Source organism: Sorex araneus, chromosome 1 (genome assembly GCF_027595985.1).
Source record: "Sorex araneus isolate mSorAra2 chromosome 1, mSorAra2.pri, whole genome shotgun sequence".
NCBI classification, from domain to species: Eukaryota; Metazoa; Chordata; class Mammalia; order Eulipotyphla; family Soricidae; genus Sorex; species Sorex araneus.
In genome coordinates, this window is record NC_073302.1 from 163,306,902 (window position 1) to 163,325,075 (window position 18,174).

The following is an 18,174-nucleotide window of genomic DNA, read 5'->3' on the forward strand; positions in this document are numbered from 1 at the left end:
TCTTCTTAAAAGATACTTCTAAGTAGAGTATTAAATATTTTATTATTTCTTATTTGTGTTCAGGATTAACAGTAGTTACAGTAGATAAATTTAAATCAGTCTTTCAAATCCATACTGTTTTTGTTGCTCAAAAAAATATATTTGCACAGGGGTAAAGACTGAACTGTTGATGGTTTTCATCTAGTGTTTACAGAAGAAAGTTCTAGTTTATGAATACTATAGTGCCACTAGTTCAAAATAATACTTAATAATTATGTGTTGGGTGATTAACACATTACACATATGTATATATTATGGTCATAAAATTGTTACTTTAATTTTATTTTTATTTTGGGGGTGATTGTGCTTATTAACACTTGGCCTCTATGCTCAGAGATCACTCTTGGCAATGCTGGGGGTAACCATATGCGGTGGAGGAAATAGGGTTGATCTTGTACAAGGCAAACTCTTAACTCTATGAATTTAAGATGTTCAGTAATGAAGTTTTATTAAGTAGGTCTTGCAGTGTTTTAGCATATCCTGTCCTCTTTGATGCTTGTTCAATATCAGTTAAGCTTCTTATTACTGGATGCTTATCTATCCAGTACTCTTCTAATTTTATCTGAATTAGTTTATTTAATAATACTATCGAACCAATATTCTACCAAGTAGGTACAGTAATTTTATGCTTCTTAAGCATCTATAGATGAGGAAACAGGTTCAAAAATTAATTTTTGTATTTGCATAACAAAAGAAAAAGGAGTAGATTTGTTTATTTATTTTGGACTTTTTGGGTCACACATGGTGTTGCCCAGGGGTTACTCCTGGCTCTGCACTCAGGAATTACTCCTGGAGGTGCTCAGGGGATCCTACGGGAGGAGGGGATTGAACCCGGTCAGCTGCATGCAAGGCAAATGCCTGTCCGTGTCTTTCCCCCACCCCCCTTTATTATACCTGAACAGTAGTACCTGAACCCCCAAGGATTAGCTTTAGGTACACTGACTGAGGGTACCTATGTGGTCCTGATTCAGACTGTGTCCCGCAGGAGCTCTGCTGCTTGCTGGAATTTCTGGCACTGAAGGTGCAGTATTTATCTGTTTACTCATTAGGGTTTGGATGGCGGGGGTGGGGAGTGGAGGGGCACATAAGTGATGCCCAAGGGCCGTTCCTGGCTCTGCTCAGAGGTCATTCCTGGCAGTGCTTGGGGGACTGTATGCAGTGCTGGGGATCAAAGTGGTCTGCAGGTGATTTCCAACTGCACCATAGCCAGGTGTGTGTGAGTAATGCAATGAAAAGTCTGGTTGCCATGGTCAGGATGTGTGAATTCTGCAGCACAGCATGACCCTGTGAACATGCATACAAGCGCTCCACTATAAGGGCACACGGTGGCACTCTAGGAAAGGGGTCAAAAAGGGTTGTCTTCCTGGGACCCACTCAGCACTGCCTGCCAAGGTGTGGTTCCTGCACCCAACACCCTGGTAAAAGACACATTTTACTGGATGCTGCAACTTGCATGTGAGCATAGGATTGTGTGAGTGTGTGCGCGTGCGTGTGTGCACTTTTGCTTGTGTGCGACTCCCCGGCTTCATAGCAGTAACTACAAAGAGGAGTGGGAGGGAATTGGGAAACCCCTCGGGTAGGATATTTAGGTCAGCTTGAGGTATTGTCTTTGTAGCAGGTCCTCTGTTTTGTGAAGACAGGCTGTTTTCATTTTACTTGGCTTTAGTAGTGTTTGAAGATGCAGATTTCTTTCGTTCCCTTCCCTTTTCACTATCACAGTGATCATCACAGTGATGCAGTGATACTAACATAAGACAAATATTGTCAGCATTAGTAAACGGTATATTAAGAAAAGTAAATAGTTTATGGACTGGAGTGATAACACAGCTGGTAGGGTCTTTACCTTGATGCAGCCGACCTGGTGGGTTTGATTTCTCCGTCCGTCTTGGAGAGTCCAGCAAGCTACCTAGAGTATCCCTTCCACATGGCAGAGCCTGGCAAGCTACCCCCGGCGTATTCAATATGCCAAAAACAGTAACAACAAGTCTCACAATGGAGACATTACTGGTGCCTGCTTGAGCAAATCGATGAGAAACGGATGACTGTGACTGTGACTGACTGACATTGGAAAGATGATTGAACTAGATTCTAGATTTCTATTGAACTAGATTGCTGCTTGTTTAATATCAGTTTTTTTTTTGTTTTTGTTTTTTTGCTTTTTGGGTCACACCTGGCCATGCACAGGGTGCACAGGGGTCACTTCTGGTTCCGCACTCAAGAATTACCCCTGGCGGTGCTCAGGGGACCATATAGGATGCTGGGAATCGAACCCGGGTCGGCCGTGTGCAAGGCAAACACCCTAGCCGCTGCGCTATCACTCCAGCCCCTATTTCTAACATAGTTTTATAAGTTAACAATGTGATAATGTCTCTATTTAAGAAATATTTTTAAAAAAACCTTTGTGCCAGGTTCAGTCTGAGTTAGTTACCTCAAATATAAACAATAAAAATAAATTTAGGGGGCTGGAGCGATAGCACAGCGGGTAGGGTGTTTGCCTTGCACGCGGCCGACTTGGGTTCGATTCCCAGCATCCCATATGGTCCCCCAGCACTGCCAGGAGTAATTCCTGAGTGCAGAGCCAGGAGTAACCCCTGTGCGCTGCTGGGTGTGACCCAAAAAGCAAAAAAAAAAAAAAATAAATAAAAAAAAATAAATTTAGGTCATTAGTGCCACAGATATTTGGTAATATAATATTACAGCCAGGTTATCTTTACACCACTACATGGAACCTGTTATTTGAAATGATCTAGATGCCATTTGCATTTCTTTTTCTATTTTAAATGGAAACAATCACCAAAAAAGTAACCTAGTAGGAAGCTTTTAGTAAGGCTTTGAAGGTAAAGAGAATGTGGGTATGTTCTTTTGCCTTGTAATGATGCTGCTTTTAGTTGTGTTTGTACAGTCAGAAAGTAATGAGATATGCGTGTGTGTACATATATATATATGTGTGTGTGTGTGTGTAAGTATTTTGACAGTTCACAAAGGAAGTGTTTCCCCTTGGTGTATAGCAAGGCATGTATTGGGAAAACTATACTTTTATGTAAATAAAAATAATTATCTAACAGAAAGTTAGGTAAATAGGGTTTTCTTAGTTGCTGGAGTTAGGTAGAATTATAATCTGTTAAGAAATGACCTCTTGGGGCTGGAGCGATAGCACAGTGGGTAGGGCGTTTGCCTTGCACGTGGCCGACCCGGGTTCGGGTTCGATTCCCAGCATCCCATATGGTCCCCTGAGCACGGCCAGTGGTGGTTCCTTTCTGCAGAGCCAGGAGTAACCCCTGTGCATCGCCAGGTGTGACTCAAAAAGCCAAAAAAAAAAAAAATGACCTCTTTAGGAACTCTCTTGGTAGGAGAAAATTTTGTATTTACCAAAAAGAGGACAGGACAGAATACATGACTTGTCCAGGAGTTAGGGCATTTGTTTTGTATCCCTCTGAGCCTGGTTTTAATCCTTAGTACTGCATATGGTCCTTAATCCTTGCCTGGAATGATCCATGAGCCCGGTGTAAGCCCACTGTACTGCTAAATGCCGATCCCAAACAAAAATAAAACTAAGTAAAAAGCTAATGATAGAGGGGCGGAAGAGGTAGCTCAGTGGGCTGAGTGCATGCTTTTCAGTAGGGTGACTTCGCTTACACCCAGAGCCACATGCTCTCCCAAGCATCATAAGGAATAGCCTCTGAGCACAGCTGGCCTAAAAAGAAAAAAACAAAGATGTCTTGGAGTTTACAAAGATTAAAATACTGTTTTAAAGTGGATTCAAGACAGTGCTCAGTGTATATACGTAGCTTTTACAAATCTGTAAAGTGTTTTAATCAAATCATCACACTGGATTTGTGGCTATATATCATAATATTTGCTTTAATTTTGTCTTGTTATATGTAATTTAAATTAACAAATTTTAGTACAGTAGAATGTTAAAACTTTAATTCCCAAGTTTTAATGGGATAATGATTACATATGGTAGTTTAATTGAAGTCTTCTTATGAATTATTTCAGTATATGTATTCAGTATATTCCGTATTTAAGTTAATAATTGTATATATAATTATATATATAAAATAATATATTAAGTTAATATATTCAGTATTTAAGTTATTCTTGTTTCTGAGATTAATCTTAGATAATTTTGAAGTCAACATGGGATAATTCAGTAATTTGTGAGTTTTGATAATGTCATATCTTTTTCTCCCTAGAATAGACACGGAAATAATAGAGCACTTTATTATTTTTTTTTAATTTATAGGTAGTAAGAAAGAAACTTTAATACAGAGGCATGAGAATTTAAGCCATTGAAATTATGTTAATTCTAATACTATATGTAACTTCTATTAAAAATTATTTTTATTAAGATAATTTAGTTTACAAAGTTTACAAAATTGCTCATGATAAACTTAAGACATATTGGTAATGTACCAATACCAATCCACCAGTGTGCCCTTCTATCCTCTGACGTCCCCAGATTCCCTCTCAGTCTCCAGATTACCTCTGATTGCTCTAAAAAAACTTAAAGGCATGGCAAATAGAATTATCAGAAAATTATTCAATAAGAGTAAATCAATAAAAATGAATTTGTAATGATTGAATACTATATGATTTATCCTACATAAGTAAATAGAATTCATTTAAACCAATATAATGCCTATTCTCATTTACATAAATAAGTTTTCAATTCTGGCATCTAAAACTTATTGCATTAAATTTTATTTTCTCTTTGGAACTTACTGTGATCATTGTCATGTCTTCCCTGTCATAAATAAAGCTTTTAAATAAAGCTTAATAAAAAGTTATTTAAAATTTTTAATTGAATTACAATGTTTGAACACTTTTTTATTTTGTATTATTTTTAAAATTTATTTCTTAATTAGTGAATCACCGTGAGGGTACAGTTACAGATTTACACATTTTCGTGCTTGTGTTTTCCTCATACAATGCTCGAGAATCCATCCCTCCACCAGTGTCCATTCTCCACCACCAATGAACCCAGTATCCCTGCCACCCCCCAATCCCATCCCCCCCACCCCCACCCCACCTCTGTGGCAGGGTATTCCCTTTTGTTCTCTCTCTCCTTTTAGGTGTTGTGGTTTGTGATAAGGGGTATTGAGTGGCCATCCTGTTCAGTCTCTAATCTGCTTTCAGCACTCATCTTTCTTCCCGGGCACGGGATCTCGAACCACATTTTACTTGGCGTTCCCTTCTCTATATGAGCTGCCTTTTCCCCCAGCCTGTGAGGCCAGCTTCCAAGCCATGGAGCCAACCTCCTGGTACTTATTTCTACTATTCTTGGGTGTTAGTCTCCTACTCTTTTTTTTTTTTTATATTCCACAGATGTGCAATCTTTGTCTGTCTCTCTGACTCATTTCACTAAGCATGATGCTTTCCATGTTGATCACTTATTTGCAAAGTTCATGACTTCATCCTTTCTAACAGCTACATAGTATTCCATTGTATAGATGTAGCAAAGTTTCTTTAACCAGTCATCTGTTCTCTGGCATTCAGTTTTTTTCCAGATTCTGGCTATTGTAAACAGTGCTGCAATGAACATATAATTGCAAATGTCATTTCGACTATACTTTTTTGCTTCTCCGGGATATATTCCCAGCAGTGGTATTGCTGGGTCAAATGGGAGTTCAATTTCTAAGTTTTTGAGAAGCGTCCATATTTTCCAAAAGGGCTGGACCAGTCATTATTCCCACCAGCAGTGTAGAAGGGTCCCCCTCTCCCCACATCCAAGCCAACAGCGGTTGCTTTTATTCTTTTGAATGTATGCCAGTCTCTGTGGTGTGAGGTGGTATCTCATTGTTGTTTTGATCTGCATCTCTCTGATTAGTGAAGAGCATTTTTCTCATGTGCCTTTTGGCCATTCGTATGTCTTCCTTGGAAAAATTTCTGTTCATTTCTTTGCCCCATTTTCTGATGGGGTTGGATGTTTTCTTCTTGTAGAGTTCAACCAGTGCCTTATATACCCTTATATCAACCCCTTTTCGGATGGGTATTGGGTGAATATCCTTTACCATTCTGAAGATTGTCTTTGTATTGTGGTCACTATCTTTTGCGGTGCAGAAGCTTCTTAGTTTAATATAGTCCCGTTTGTTTATCTCTGTTTCCATTTGGTTGATCAGTTGCGTGTCATCTTTGAAGATACCTTTATCTTCAATATTGTGGAGGGTTTTGCCAATCTTGTCTTCGATGTACTTTATGGATTGTGGTCTGATGTTGAGGTCTTTAATCCATTTTGATCTGACTTTTGTGCATGGTGTCTGGTCGAGGTCTAAGCCCATTCTTTTGCATGTGGTTGTCCAGTTATGCCATGATTCTCCCTATCCATGAGCAGGGGATATGTTTCCATTTCCTCACATCCTCTTTTATTTCATGGAGTAGTGTCTTACAGTTTTCTTTGTAGAGGTCCTTTACTTCTTTAGTTAAGCTGATTCCAAGGTACTTGATTTTCTGGGGCACAATTGTGAATGGGATTGCTTTTTTCATGTTCCTTTCCTCTGTCTCATTGTTTGCAAATAGGAAGGCCAGGATTTTTGAGTATTGATTTTATAGCCTGCAACTTTACTGTACAAGTCTATTGTTTCTAAGAGTTTCTTAGTAGAGGCTTTAGGCTTCTGTAGATATAGTATCATATCATCTGGGAATAGTGAGATTTGATTTCTTCCTTTCCTGTCTGGATGTCCTTAATATATTTTTCTTGACTAACAGCTTTTTCAAGTACTTCCAGCACTATATTGAACAGCAGTGATGAGAGTGGGCATCCTTGTCTTGTCCCTGATCTTAGAAGAAAGGCCCTTAGTTTTTCCCCATTGATGATAATGCTTGCCATAGGTTTGTGGTAGATGGCTTTGACTATCTTGAGGAAGGTTCCTCCAAAACCCATTTTGGTGAGAGTTTTCATCATGAATGGATGTTGGATCTTGTCAAATCCTTTCTCTGCAATTTGTTGATATGATCATATGGTTTTTATTTTTTCTTTTGTTGATCTGATGGATTATGTTGATTGATTTCCGAATGTTAAACCATCCTTGCATCCCTGGGATGAACCCCACTTGGTCGTGGTGTATGATCTTTTTTGATGAGTTGTTGGATCCTGTTTGCTAGTATTTTGTTGAGGATCTTCGCATCAGTGTTCATCAGGGATATTGGTCTATAATTTCTTTGTTAGTAGTATCTTTGTTTGCTTTTGGATATTAGGGAGATATGTTCCTCATAGAAACTGTTTGGGAGAGTTCCTGTTTTTTCAATTTCCTGGAAAAGCTTGAGGAGAACTGGCAACAGGTTCTCTTTAAATGTTTGGAAGAATTCACCAGCACTTTTTGATTTTAGACTTTACATACATAGGCTCATTATCCTATTTTGCTAGATAATTTATTTTATAATCAATAATTGACATTTTTTCATCGATTTGAAGCTATGAATTTTTTTTTTTAGTGAAAGAAGGTAGTTGTTTCTTTACTAAAGAAAGGTATGAGAGGAGAGAACGTAGCATTGTTTTCGAGAGAACACAAGCAACAAAACCTAGACATAAGTGAGACATGTTCAAGGGAGAATGAGGGCTTGAGCTGAGGATATGAGCTTTTGACATGAAGAGAATTAGTATTGTTCAGAAAACAGAGGTGTTTGCTAGTGTCTTTTTCTTGGTAACTTTTTTAATAACCAAATTCTGCATTTTGCATCTGAATAGATATTAAAATCGTTGATTTTTTTCCAAAAAATTAAGTGTTTATTTTATAATTCCTTGTGCACCTTTGTATCCATGATGTAAATTACCTTATTATAATCTTGAAATATTTCTTTCTTTTCTTTTTTTTCTTTTTGGCTTCTTGGGTCACATTCGGCGATGCTCAGCGCTGACTCCTGGCTCTGCACTCAGGAATCACTCCTGGCGGTGCTCAGGGGACCATATGGGATGCTGGGAATTGAACCTGGGTTGGCCGAGTGCAAGGCAAATGCCCTACCCGCTGTGCTATTGCTCCAGCCCCTAATCTTGAAATTTTACATACAGCACAACAAAATTAACAATAGCAAGTACATATAAATCAGCTTCACTTAACATTGTCTTTAATTTTGCTTTGGATGTATACATTTGCTCTGTGGATAATTTTGCTGCTTTAGAGAATTAAGACTATATTAACCTCACATTCTAATGATACCCTATATATTTTCACCTTTAATAAATTTGTAGGTTGGAATTTAAAAAATTTATCTTTTACATAATATTAAATTTTAGTCTTCAAGCAGCTATTAGTGGTTACAAAGCTCTAGTCTCAAAGTGCGTTGTGACCAATAGAGGGTTGGTCACAATTGCTAACTGTGGAGCGCACACAAGAAAAATTTTTAAATTTTGTTTTAAAATTTTGTCGTGACTGACAGTAGTTTATGCATTTATGTACATGTTTTGTATGTTCTACCTGTATATATGGCAGAAGTGATCTCTGAGCAGAGAGCCATGAGTAAGCCCAGAACACAGCTGGCTTTGACTTTATAACTAAAAATAGAAAAAAAAAGGCAGTGAAGTTAAAGTAGGTTCAACTAATTCAGAGTAAAATGTAACTATTTCTAGCGATATGACTACTAGTTATCAATAGTGCTTTTTGATGAACAGCTTTATTCCAATATTTCAATGTTTTTCCTCCTTAGGTGGTATCATGGAAAACTTGATAGAACGATAGCTGAAGAACGCCTCAGACAGGCAGGGAAGTCTGGCAGTTACCTTATAAGAGAAAGTGATCGGAGGCCAGGGTCCTTTGTACTTTCATTTCTTAGCCAAACAAATGTTGTCAACCATTTTAGGTAAGTCTTTATTCCTATTATGAACTTATATATTAAAAGTATTTGCATGTTTGTATTAATATTCATTAGCATATTTGCTGTAGTTAAGGTGAATCACTTACATTTAAATATTTGGGAATTCATTGTCTAATAAATGACTCATTGGATTTGAATAGCTATTGTGTTTATTATACATTGTCTAAGAGCAACTTACTTTATCCATGGTATACTATTTTCAAAATAATATTATTCACTTTTAAAGTTTTAAAGAATTTCAAAGAAACTTTGAGTGGTAAAGTAAAAATAAAACAAATGTTATTTTAAAATTATATAGCAAATAACTAAAATACAGGAAATGTTTTTAATAGTAAAGACTATTTTTAATTTTTAAATAGTAATAAAAATTAGTTCATTTTTATCTTCACTATCCCTAACTGTGAAAACACTGATTTCAGTTAAAAAGGATGTATATTTTTCAAGAATCGTTAATAAAATTTGAATGTATAAATAAACATGTTATTGTATTTAGTTTTATTTTTAGGGTGAATAAAAATAATTATCTGATGCCTTTAACTGATGTTTTTAATAGCATTGATTTAAGCTTCAAAAGGGTCAATGTGAGTTCTCCATGCTACTTGTAACCTGAGAAAAGTTACTAAAATTACTCTTCGTTACACTATTTTATATGAAAGTGAAAAGAGGCATTCAAGGATGAATTTATGAATATTTTTATCAATTTCATAGTTGAGATTTTAGGCCTGATAGTTTATTTTGTATATGTAGATTATGAAAAAGAGCCCAGGTAATTTGCATGAAGTAGCCATATAAATATTTTAGTAATATCTTATTATTACTAAATAATATGATTACTAAATAATATGAAAATTATGAATTTATAATTTCTTTTTGAAACATAGTTTTCAAAATTGGCCATAATTTTTTTATCATGCTGTATTTTTTTCCCCCCATGCAAATAGGATCATTGCTATGTGCGGTGATTACTACATTGGTGGGAGACGTTTTTCTTCACTGTCAGATCTAATAGGTTATTACAGTCACGTTTCCTGTTTGCTTAAAGGAGAAAAATTGCTTTATCCAGTTGCACCGCCAGAGGCAAGTAATACTCAAAATGTTTTAGAACTTTATATTTTACTTTAATAATAAAAGAACAATGAAAGCTCTTTTTTTTTTTTTATGTGGGTTTCGTTTGTTTGTTTTTGGATCACATCTGGCAATTTTCAGGCCTAATCCTGCCTCTGCACCCAGGGATCACGAATGGTGGTGTTTGGGGACCTGTCTGGGATGCCACATTGACTACATGCCTGGCAGGCGCCCTATCTGCAGTGCTATGGCTCTGGCACAGAGGGCAGGGCGTTTGCTTAGCACAAGGATGACCCTGGTTCGATTCCTCTGCCCCTCTCGTAGATCTTGGCAAGCTACCGAGAGTATCTTGCCTGCACCGCAGAGCCTGGCAAGCTACCCATGGTGTATTCAATATGCCAAAAACAGTAACAAGAAGTCTCACAATGGAGACATTACTGGTGCCCGCTCGAGCAAAATTGAATAAAATTTGAATTTTACTAAATTTTAATTCTGGTTAACGTGTCACAAACCAACAACATTAAGAAAAGAAAAAGTGATTTTTATATAATTTTCTATTTGTTACTAGGTAATTTTATATATTTGTATTTTATACCTTTATAAGGGGGTAGTTTAAGTATTTCTGAGTAAATGAAAAAAAGTATCTCATAATGCTATTCTCAGAGTTGCTTCCAGATTCTTTAATCCTTATGCACCATTAGAGTAATTTTACAATGTTCTGTGTTGTTTAAAGTTAGAGGATCACTCATGTTAGTAAATATTTATGCTATTGTTAAAGTGCCGATCTCCATTGGAATGAAACTAAGACAAGCATTTCAAAACTCAGTTTAAAAAAAAATAGTATAAATAATCCTGTGGAATTTATAATCTGGGTTTTTATTGATTTTTAACTTTGTATATACTTGATTTTACTTTTCAAAGTTAAAATTATCTCTTGTATATCTGTTGTAATTCCTTTGTGCTGTTTCTAGCCTGTAGAAGATAGAAGGCGTGTTCGAGCCATTCTACCTTACACAAAAGTACCAGACACTGATGAAATAAGGTGTGTTAAAAAATGTTTTCATTCATAGGTATTTGAGTGACTGAAAATATACTGCTCTTGGAGAGGAATGTTTAGAGAAAATAGTGTTGTGACAAGGTGAAAAAGTCTGTAATATTGTGTCTAATACATGTTAGGTTTTTAAAAGAATGTATTATTTTTATAGTAGTGGCTGGTTCTGTATCTGTGCTCTGGGAGGTTGCTCCTGGTGGTGCTTGGCTATTGACCTGGGGCCTGCTGCATGGGGTCTTCTCAGCCTTGTCAACTATCTTTCTTCAGTCTATTGTCCCTGTACTCCTGTGTTAGATTACCATTGCATTTGCACCATAGGAACTTCATCAATTTGCTTGAGTGGGCTACCAGTAACGCCTCCATTGTGAGACTCGTTACTGTTTTTTGGCATAAGAGGATGCCATGGGTAGCTTGCCAGGCTCTGCTGTGCAGGCGGGATACTCTCGGTAGCTTGCTGGGGTCTCCAAGAGGCACAGAGGAATCGAACCCAGGTCGGTCATGTGCAAGGAAAACGCCTTACCAGCTGTGCTATCGCGCTAGTACATAGGAACTTAAGTGAAAATAATAGTAATTTAGCTTTGATTATCCTTGATACAGAGTAAGGAGAATATTATATTTTATGCTTGTAATTTGTGGGGGGCGGGGGTGGAGGGCTGGGCCATACCCAGTGATGCTTCAAAGTTAGTCAGTCTCTTTGCTCCTGTTGGTGCTTGGAGGACCATATGTGATGTTGGGGATTGAACCCACGTGCAGTCACGTGCAAGGCAAACACCCTACCCACTGCACTATCTCTCTGACCCTGATATGCTTATAATTTTTATTGTATTTCGTCTCTCACTGTAAATGATAGTTAAGTGATTACTTTTTTACATGGTATGTGAATAATTCAAAGAATTGTAAAAGAACTATAAAAGAATAGTTTTTAGTTTTTATCACTTATGTAATTTGATAGAAATAACAAAACTACCAGATTTTCAGTTTCCATAAACTAATTTTTCAGTAGGAAATTTCTCATTAGTAACATATTGAGACTAACATATTAAGACTACTGATTATGTGGCTCTCCCTCCATCCATCCGTCTGTCTTCCCTCCCTCTCCCTTCTCCAATAGAAAAGGGGTCTCCCAAGCACTGCTCAGGGAGCTTGAGGGCCACTCTTTATCAACCTGGCCAGACAGGTTAATACTTTGTCCCAGGTGCTACCTGGGCCATATCTGACAGTACTCTAGCACTACACCTAGCATTGCAGTGGTCCTGTGGTGCCAGGTGTTAAAGCTAAAGTTTTGAATGCACACGCAAAGCATGCACCCCAAGGAATCCTTGAACTAGACCTACCCTGGTTCCATTACAGATTTTTGTTTCTGTTTCTTCTTGATTTTTTTTTAAAGCACTAGCAGTACACTTTAAAATGAGTGATAATTTTCAGAGTCATTAGAAATTTCTGGAAGTGATGGTATTTTTTTTAAAATTAGGATTCATGTTCAAGAGATAGTAAAGGGAATAAGGTGCATGCTGTGCATTCAGCTGACTCCAGTTTAATCCTTGGTGTCAATTATAAATAAGGTCTCCATGCGTGTATAGGTCAACACATGTGCACAGCCTGGAGTGATTTCTGAGCAAAGAGATAGGAGTTGACTCTTGGGCACAACCTGTTTGTCTCCAAAATGCAAAAACATAAAAAAAAACCAAAACAGATTCAAGTAGATGTCTGGCATCTCAAAATAGAAATTACACTTTTATATGAATATCCTTAAATAAGGACCTCTCACATATTCTTATTGGTACATCTCAGTTTGCATAGTAATATATACAAATAAAGGCTAATGGAAGTAGAAATGAGAAAATACACATAATAAGGAGCATGGGGAACTACAAAATCACAAATTTTGGGTAATTTGTATATTATTGGTGTAATATTGGTATTACACCAGGGCTCCTTATACTAATCTCCCTTTCACCTAGGATGGGTTTTTTTTTTTTTAATGAACCTAGCTGTATAAAATGTATATAAAAATAAAAATTTACTGGTGATAAATCATAAATTTATTTTAAGGCAAGTTTTTTAGTGATATTTCATTACATACAAATGAGATGAAGTATGAGATTGGGACTCACATTTCAGAACCTAAGATCTGTACAGCAGCTCTCTTAACCATGATCTTGTAATCCTAGATACCCTTAACAACATCAAAGGGTGCCTGAAATGAGAATTCATCATAATATTGATATATCCTTTGTCTCTGATGATACAAAACAGTGGTACAAATCCTGGCAGTGTAGGTAAATTGGTGTTCTTGACTGCCAAACTGAAGTTAAATGGAAAAAGGAAAAACAGTCTTAAGAATGTTCTGGGGGGGGGTGTGGGGGCTGGAACAATAATAGCACAGCGGGTAGGGCGTTTGCCTTGCACGTGACCGACCCGGGTTCGATTTCCAGCATCCCATATGGTCCCCTGAGCACTGCTAGGGGTGATTCCTGAGTGCAGAGCCAGGAGTAATCCCTGTGCATCATCGGGTGTGACCCAAAAAGAAAAAAAAAAAAGTTCTTGGTGGGATGGGAAAAAAGAAAAACACCACTGAATCTCAGCCCTCAACTACACATCCTTTTGCTATTCTCTGTTGAGAAAGAAGAAATACTCAGAAAGTATGTCTGCTGCATACCAAAGTTCAGCGTCTTCCCCAAAAAATCGGGAATTGAGAGCTATACTGAGCACTTTGCTTCTGCATAGCATTTTGGTTATATGACTCACAGAAAGTTATTCAGATTTAAGTATTTGATAATTTTTATGAAAAAATAATTGAGTTTGTTCATTTAAGGAAAATAACTGGCGATATTTACTTGCCAATGACAAGAATTTGGGAAGCCTTTTATATATTATCAGAAGTTTGACAGTTTTCCAAATATCAAATGGTGGTTCTTCCAGAATACTTAATAATTTAGTGAGGTTGTTATATTAAAAAATACATTATGATGATGTATAATCTCAATATCTGGAAGATAACATAACCAAGTCATGCCAGTACATTCTAAATACACAATATATGATGATCCAGTAAAATTACTTGTAGGAGAATCAATGTACAAGATAATAGACTTTTTTGAAATAGGTGTGGATATTGCTTTGATACCTAGTTGAGTGCACATAGCAGCTAACCATTAAAGTATCACTGAGTGTTTGATATACTCTTATGCAATAAACACTTATCTAAAGGTTTCTAAACTCCTCATTCTTTTCATAGCTAATCTATTATGTAAAGCCAGATTATCTTCATTTACTTTTAATGAATAATCATGTAGCAACAGATTGAATGCTGGTAGATAAGAAAGCGTAGTAGGTTTTTTTTTTTGGTTTGTTTGGTTTTTGGGTCACACCCGGCGATGCACAGGGGTTACTCCTGGCTCATGCACTCAGGAATTACTCCTGGCGGTGCTCGGGGGACCACATGGGATGCTGGGATTCGAACCCGGGTCAAACGCCCTACCCGCTGTGCTATTGCTCCAGCCCCGAAAGCTTAGTGGTTTTCAGTTTGCCAGACATCGTTATCATACAAAGTTTATATTTAAAGGAATTTTTAAATATTTTAAAACATTTATATTTTTAATTTTAATATATTAAATATCAGCAGATAATTGCACTGTGTAAAAAATTTTAGGGTAATTTTGTTCATTTTGGGACCACATCAAGTAGTGCTCAGGGCTTACTCCTTAGGTTACCTTGATAATGCCAGTGATCACCCTTGGCCTCCTATTGCAAAGCATGCATTTCGCATTTTGATCTCTATCTCCAGCCCTAGAATATCTATTCCTGAATTCCTGAGAGTATAAAGGGGTCCTGACATTAATGTCTTATTGGTCTAAGTGACCCTCTACCTCCTTCTATTAAGAACTACTGACCTAGAAGGTGAAAATTTAAGAGATAGACTGTATAATTTTATTTTTTGAAATCTGTAAAGATATTTATCTTTTAAGTTCTAGTTGAGATAGTGTGCAGTGGTGTTAATATCTATAGAATGTACAATTATACATGTGTTCTTATATATGAAATTATTAAAATTCTATGTGAAGTTGAGATTTAAAGTAAAAACATATGAACATTAAAATACTTAATTTTAATAACCTCCTTTAAGAAAAATTAAAAATTCTAGAGTAATTCTTAGAGCTATGGTGTCTGTGTTGCTAAACATTTTATGTTTTCTTTGTTTTGTTTTGGAGCTATACCTGGCAATGCTAAGAGATTACTCCTGCTTCTGCATTCAATTCCGGCAGTGCACAGGGGACCATAAGGGATGCCAGGGATTGAACCCAGGTTATCACTCTGGCCCTTAAACCTTTTACTTTTTAAGTTTTACACTATATAAAATGCATAGTAGATGGTCTGAAGAGATAGGACAAGGGTCTAAGGTGCTTGCTCTTGCATGTAACTGCCATGATTCAATTCTCAGCACTGTATATGGTTCCCCGAGCACTGCCAGCAGTGATCCCTGAGCAGACATTGAATAGTAAGCTCTGAGCACTGACAGGTATAGTCCAAAAAATTTCACAATATATTTATAATTATGAAAGTTGAAATTAAAAAAGCTACTCTAATGACTGTTTTTACTCAATAAATAAAACATGTCATTCTTTCAGTTCCTGTCCAGGTTCCCTTTTATTTTCTCATATTTTTCACGGTATCACTGTATCACTGTCATCCCGTTGCTCATCCATTTGCTGGAGTGGGCACCAGTAATGTCTCCATCGTGAGACTTGTTACTGTTTTTGGCGTATCAAATATGCTGGGGGTAGCTTGCCAGGCTCTGCCGTGTGGGTAGGATACTCTCGGTAGCTTGCTCGGCTCTCCGAGAGGGGCGGAAGAATCGAACCTAGGTCGGCAGCGTGCAAGGCCCTACCCGCTGTGCTATTGCTCCAGCCCTCATATTTTTAAAAAATACATTTAGATGTTAGGCTTTAAAAAGAATAAATTAAGTCATAAAGCCACCTGCTATTTAGCTGGTAAAATCAAGGGTTGTAGAATGAAGCAGAATGTAATATTTTGGGTTCTTATTTAACTATGAGTTGTCATATAGTATTATTTACAAATTTTGTTTTTAAGGAGCTTGTCTAAGAAAACATTGAAATTTGAGATTTTTTTAGAAAAATTTTAAAGATATGAGATTACCTTAATAGGGCTTCAGTTTATTAATGCTTATACTGAATGAAAAGTTTGTTTAAAAAAATATTACGTATTAAATGGGGCTGGAGAGATAGTACAGCTAATAGGGTGCTGTCCTTGCACATAGCCGACTGGGTTTGGTCCCTGTCACCCCATATGGTTTCCCAAGCACCACCCGAAGAGATTACTGAGTGCAGAGCCAGGAGTGACCCCTGAGCATTTCCAGATGTGGTTACTCCCTGCTTCTTGCCTCTTCCCCTCAATTAACTGATGTTTTTATGAGAAAAAAAAGTTAAATTCTCATAAGTATCTGCATCATAAAGCTAATTGTGTTTATTTAAAATTAACTTTTCTAAAGTAATTAGTTATGCCTTGTCTGTGTAACATGTTAATTCTTCTTCTTTTTTTTTTTTCTTTTTGGGTCACACCTGGCAATGCACAGGGGTTATTCTTGACTTTGCACTCAGGAATTACTCCTGATGGTGCTCAGGGGACCATATCGGATGCTCGGAATTGAACCCGGGTCGGCTGCGTGCAAGGCAAATGCCCAACCCACTGTACTATCTCTCCAGCCCCACATGTTAATTCCTGTTTGTGAATTTTATTTCTGATTTACATATGAAAGGGCAAATCGTTGAAAGGTGGTTTACAGTTCTGTTAATCTCAGACTTAAACTCTAAAACCTAGTGAAGTATATTGTTACTGTTTAAAGATTGTAATTAGACTCTAACAATAAGATTCAACTTTTTTATTTCTGTAGTTTTATGTTGATGATTCCAGAGACATGACAAAAATCTGAATATTTTATTTTAATATCTCATTTATCAATGTTAGCTCTGATGCTGCACATGATTACTCAGATTTCCATGACTAAAATTTTTACTTACTTTCTAATTGCTGTTTTTAGTTTCTTAAAAGGAGATATGTTCATTGTTCATAATGAATTAGAAGATGGATGGATGTGGGTTACAAATCTAAGAACAGATGAGCAAGGTCTTATTGTTGAAGACTTAGTAGAAGAAGTGGTAAGTTGTATACTTTCATTTTTCACTCCGAAATGTAGTATAAAACTTTTGACTTTATTCATAATCAAGAAAATTATATATAAATTTATGAATTCCAGCATATTTAATTAACATTTATTTGCTGTTATTATATGCTATATTTTGTATAGATTAACCAGTGTGGGATGTTTTGATCTGTTGCCCTGTAGCTACCAATTTTCAGAAAGTTTTTATGAGACCCTAAAAATTAGAAATGTATGAACACAGTACTCAGTGTGGGGATATAGCTCAGTGGTAGAATGCTTGGATGTGGAAGGCCCTGGGTTTGATACCTGGCACAGAGGAACTAACTCAATAAAATAATCATGTATTGCTAATTTTTGTCCCTTTTGTTGTCTTGGTTTTCCTCTTTTGTGTTGTAATAAGCTTATCATGGAATTTTAGTGATTGTATGTTTTTGCTTTCAATAAAAAAAATTCTCTGTTGCCATCTGTCCCTCCTCTACCCCCTTTTTTTACTGATTCTACCACAGGTTGCATGCATGCCAAGCTGTGGTGTTCACTGAGAGTCCCACATCAGGTTACAGTGTTTTTATATGTGACTGTGTTGCTTACTAAGTGCAGCATCACTTTGGTTACAGTATTTGCACACACGCTCACTGGAATTTATCATATTTGCTTGTGGTGCTCACATACATTTTGTATGAAGTGCTCACCAGGGATTTCTCAGGCGATTGTTCAGATTCTGGCCAGGGTTTTACTTTCTGGCTGTGGTCTTAGAGTTGCTGGAAATGACCTGCTTCAGCAGAGCTTGTGGATGACAGAGCTGCTAGCATTTCCCATGGTGCGTGTGACAACACTGGGGTATGGCAAGCACTGTAAGCCATTGTGCTGTTCCTTTGACCCCTACTTTCAAATTCTTTATTTCTAAAATGTAGGCATAATTTTCTAGTAACTAATGAAAAAGTTATATTAAATACTTATCCCGTTGTTCATTATCACATGGTTTTATGTTTTGAGAATTTTTTTTTCAGCACTTATTATCAGAGGTTGT

General features: G+C 36.8%; 1 protein-coding gene across 2 annotated transcripts in view; it reads left to right on the forward strand.

Annotated features, from left to right (window-relative positions):
- Window positions 1-18,174, forward strand: part of RASA1 (RAS p21 protein activator 1) — a 97,072-nt gene that overhangs the window by 34,256 nt on the left and 44,642 nt on the right. For both annotated transcript variants that reach the window (XR_008627948.1, XM_004613098.2), the window contains exons 2-5: window positions 8,683-8,835; window positions 9,792-9,927; window positions 10,887-10,957; window positions 17,025-17,142. Coding sequence is in view for 1 of the 2 variants with exons in the window: in XM_004613098.2 (XP_004613155.2) it covers window positions 8,683-8,835; window positions 9,792-9,927; window positions 10,887-10,957; window positions 17,025-17,142 (478 nt within the window). In the remaining variant the exon portion in view is untranslated. The remainder of the gene's footprint in view (window positions 1-8,682; window positions 8,836-9,791; window positions 9,928-10,886; window positions 10,958-17,024; window positions 17,143-18,174) is intronic.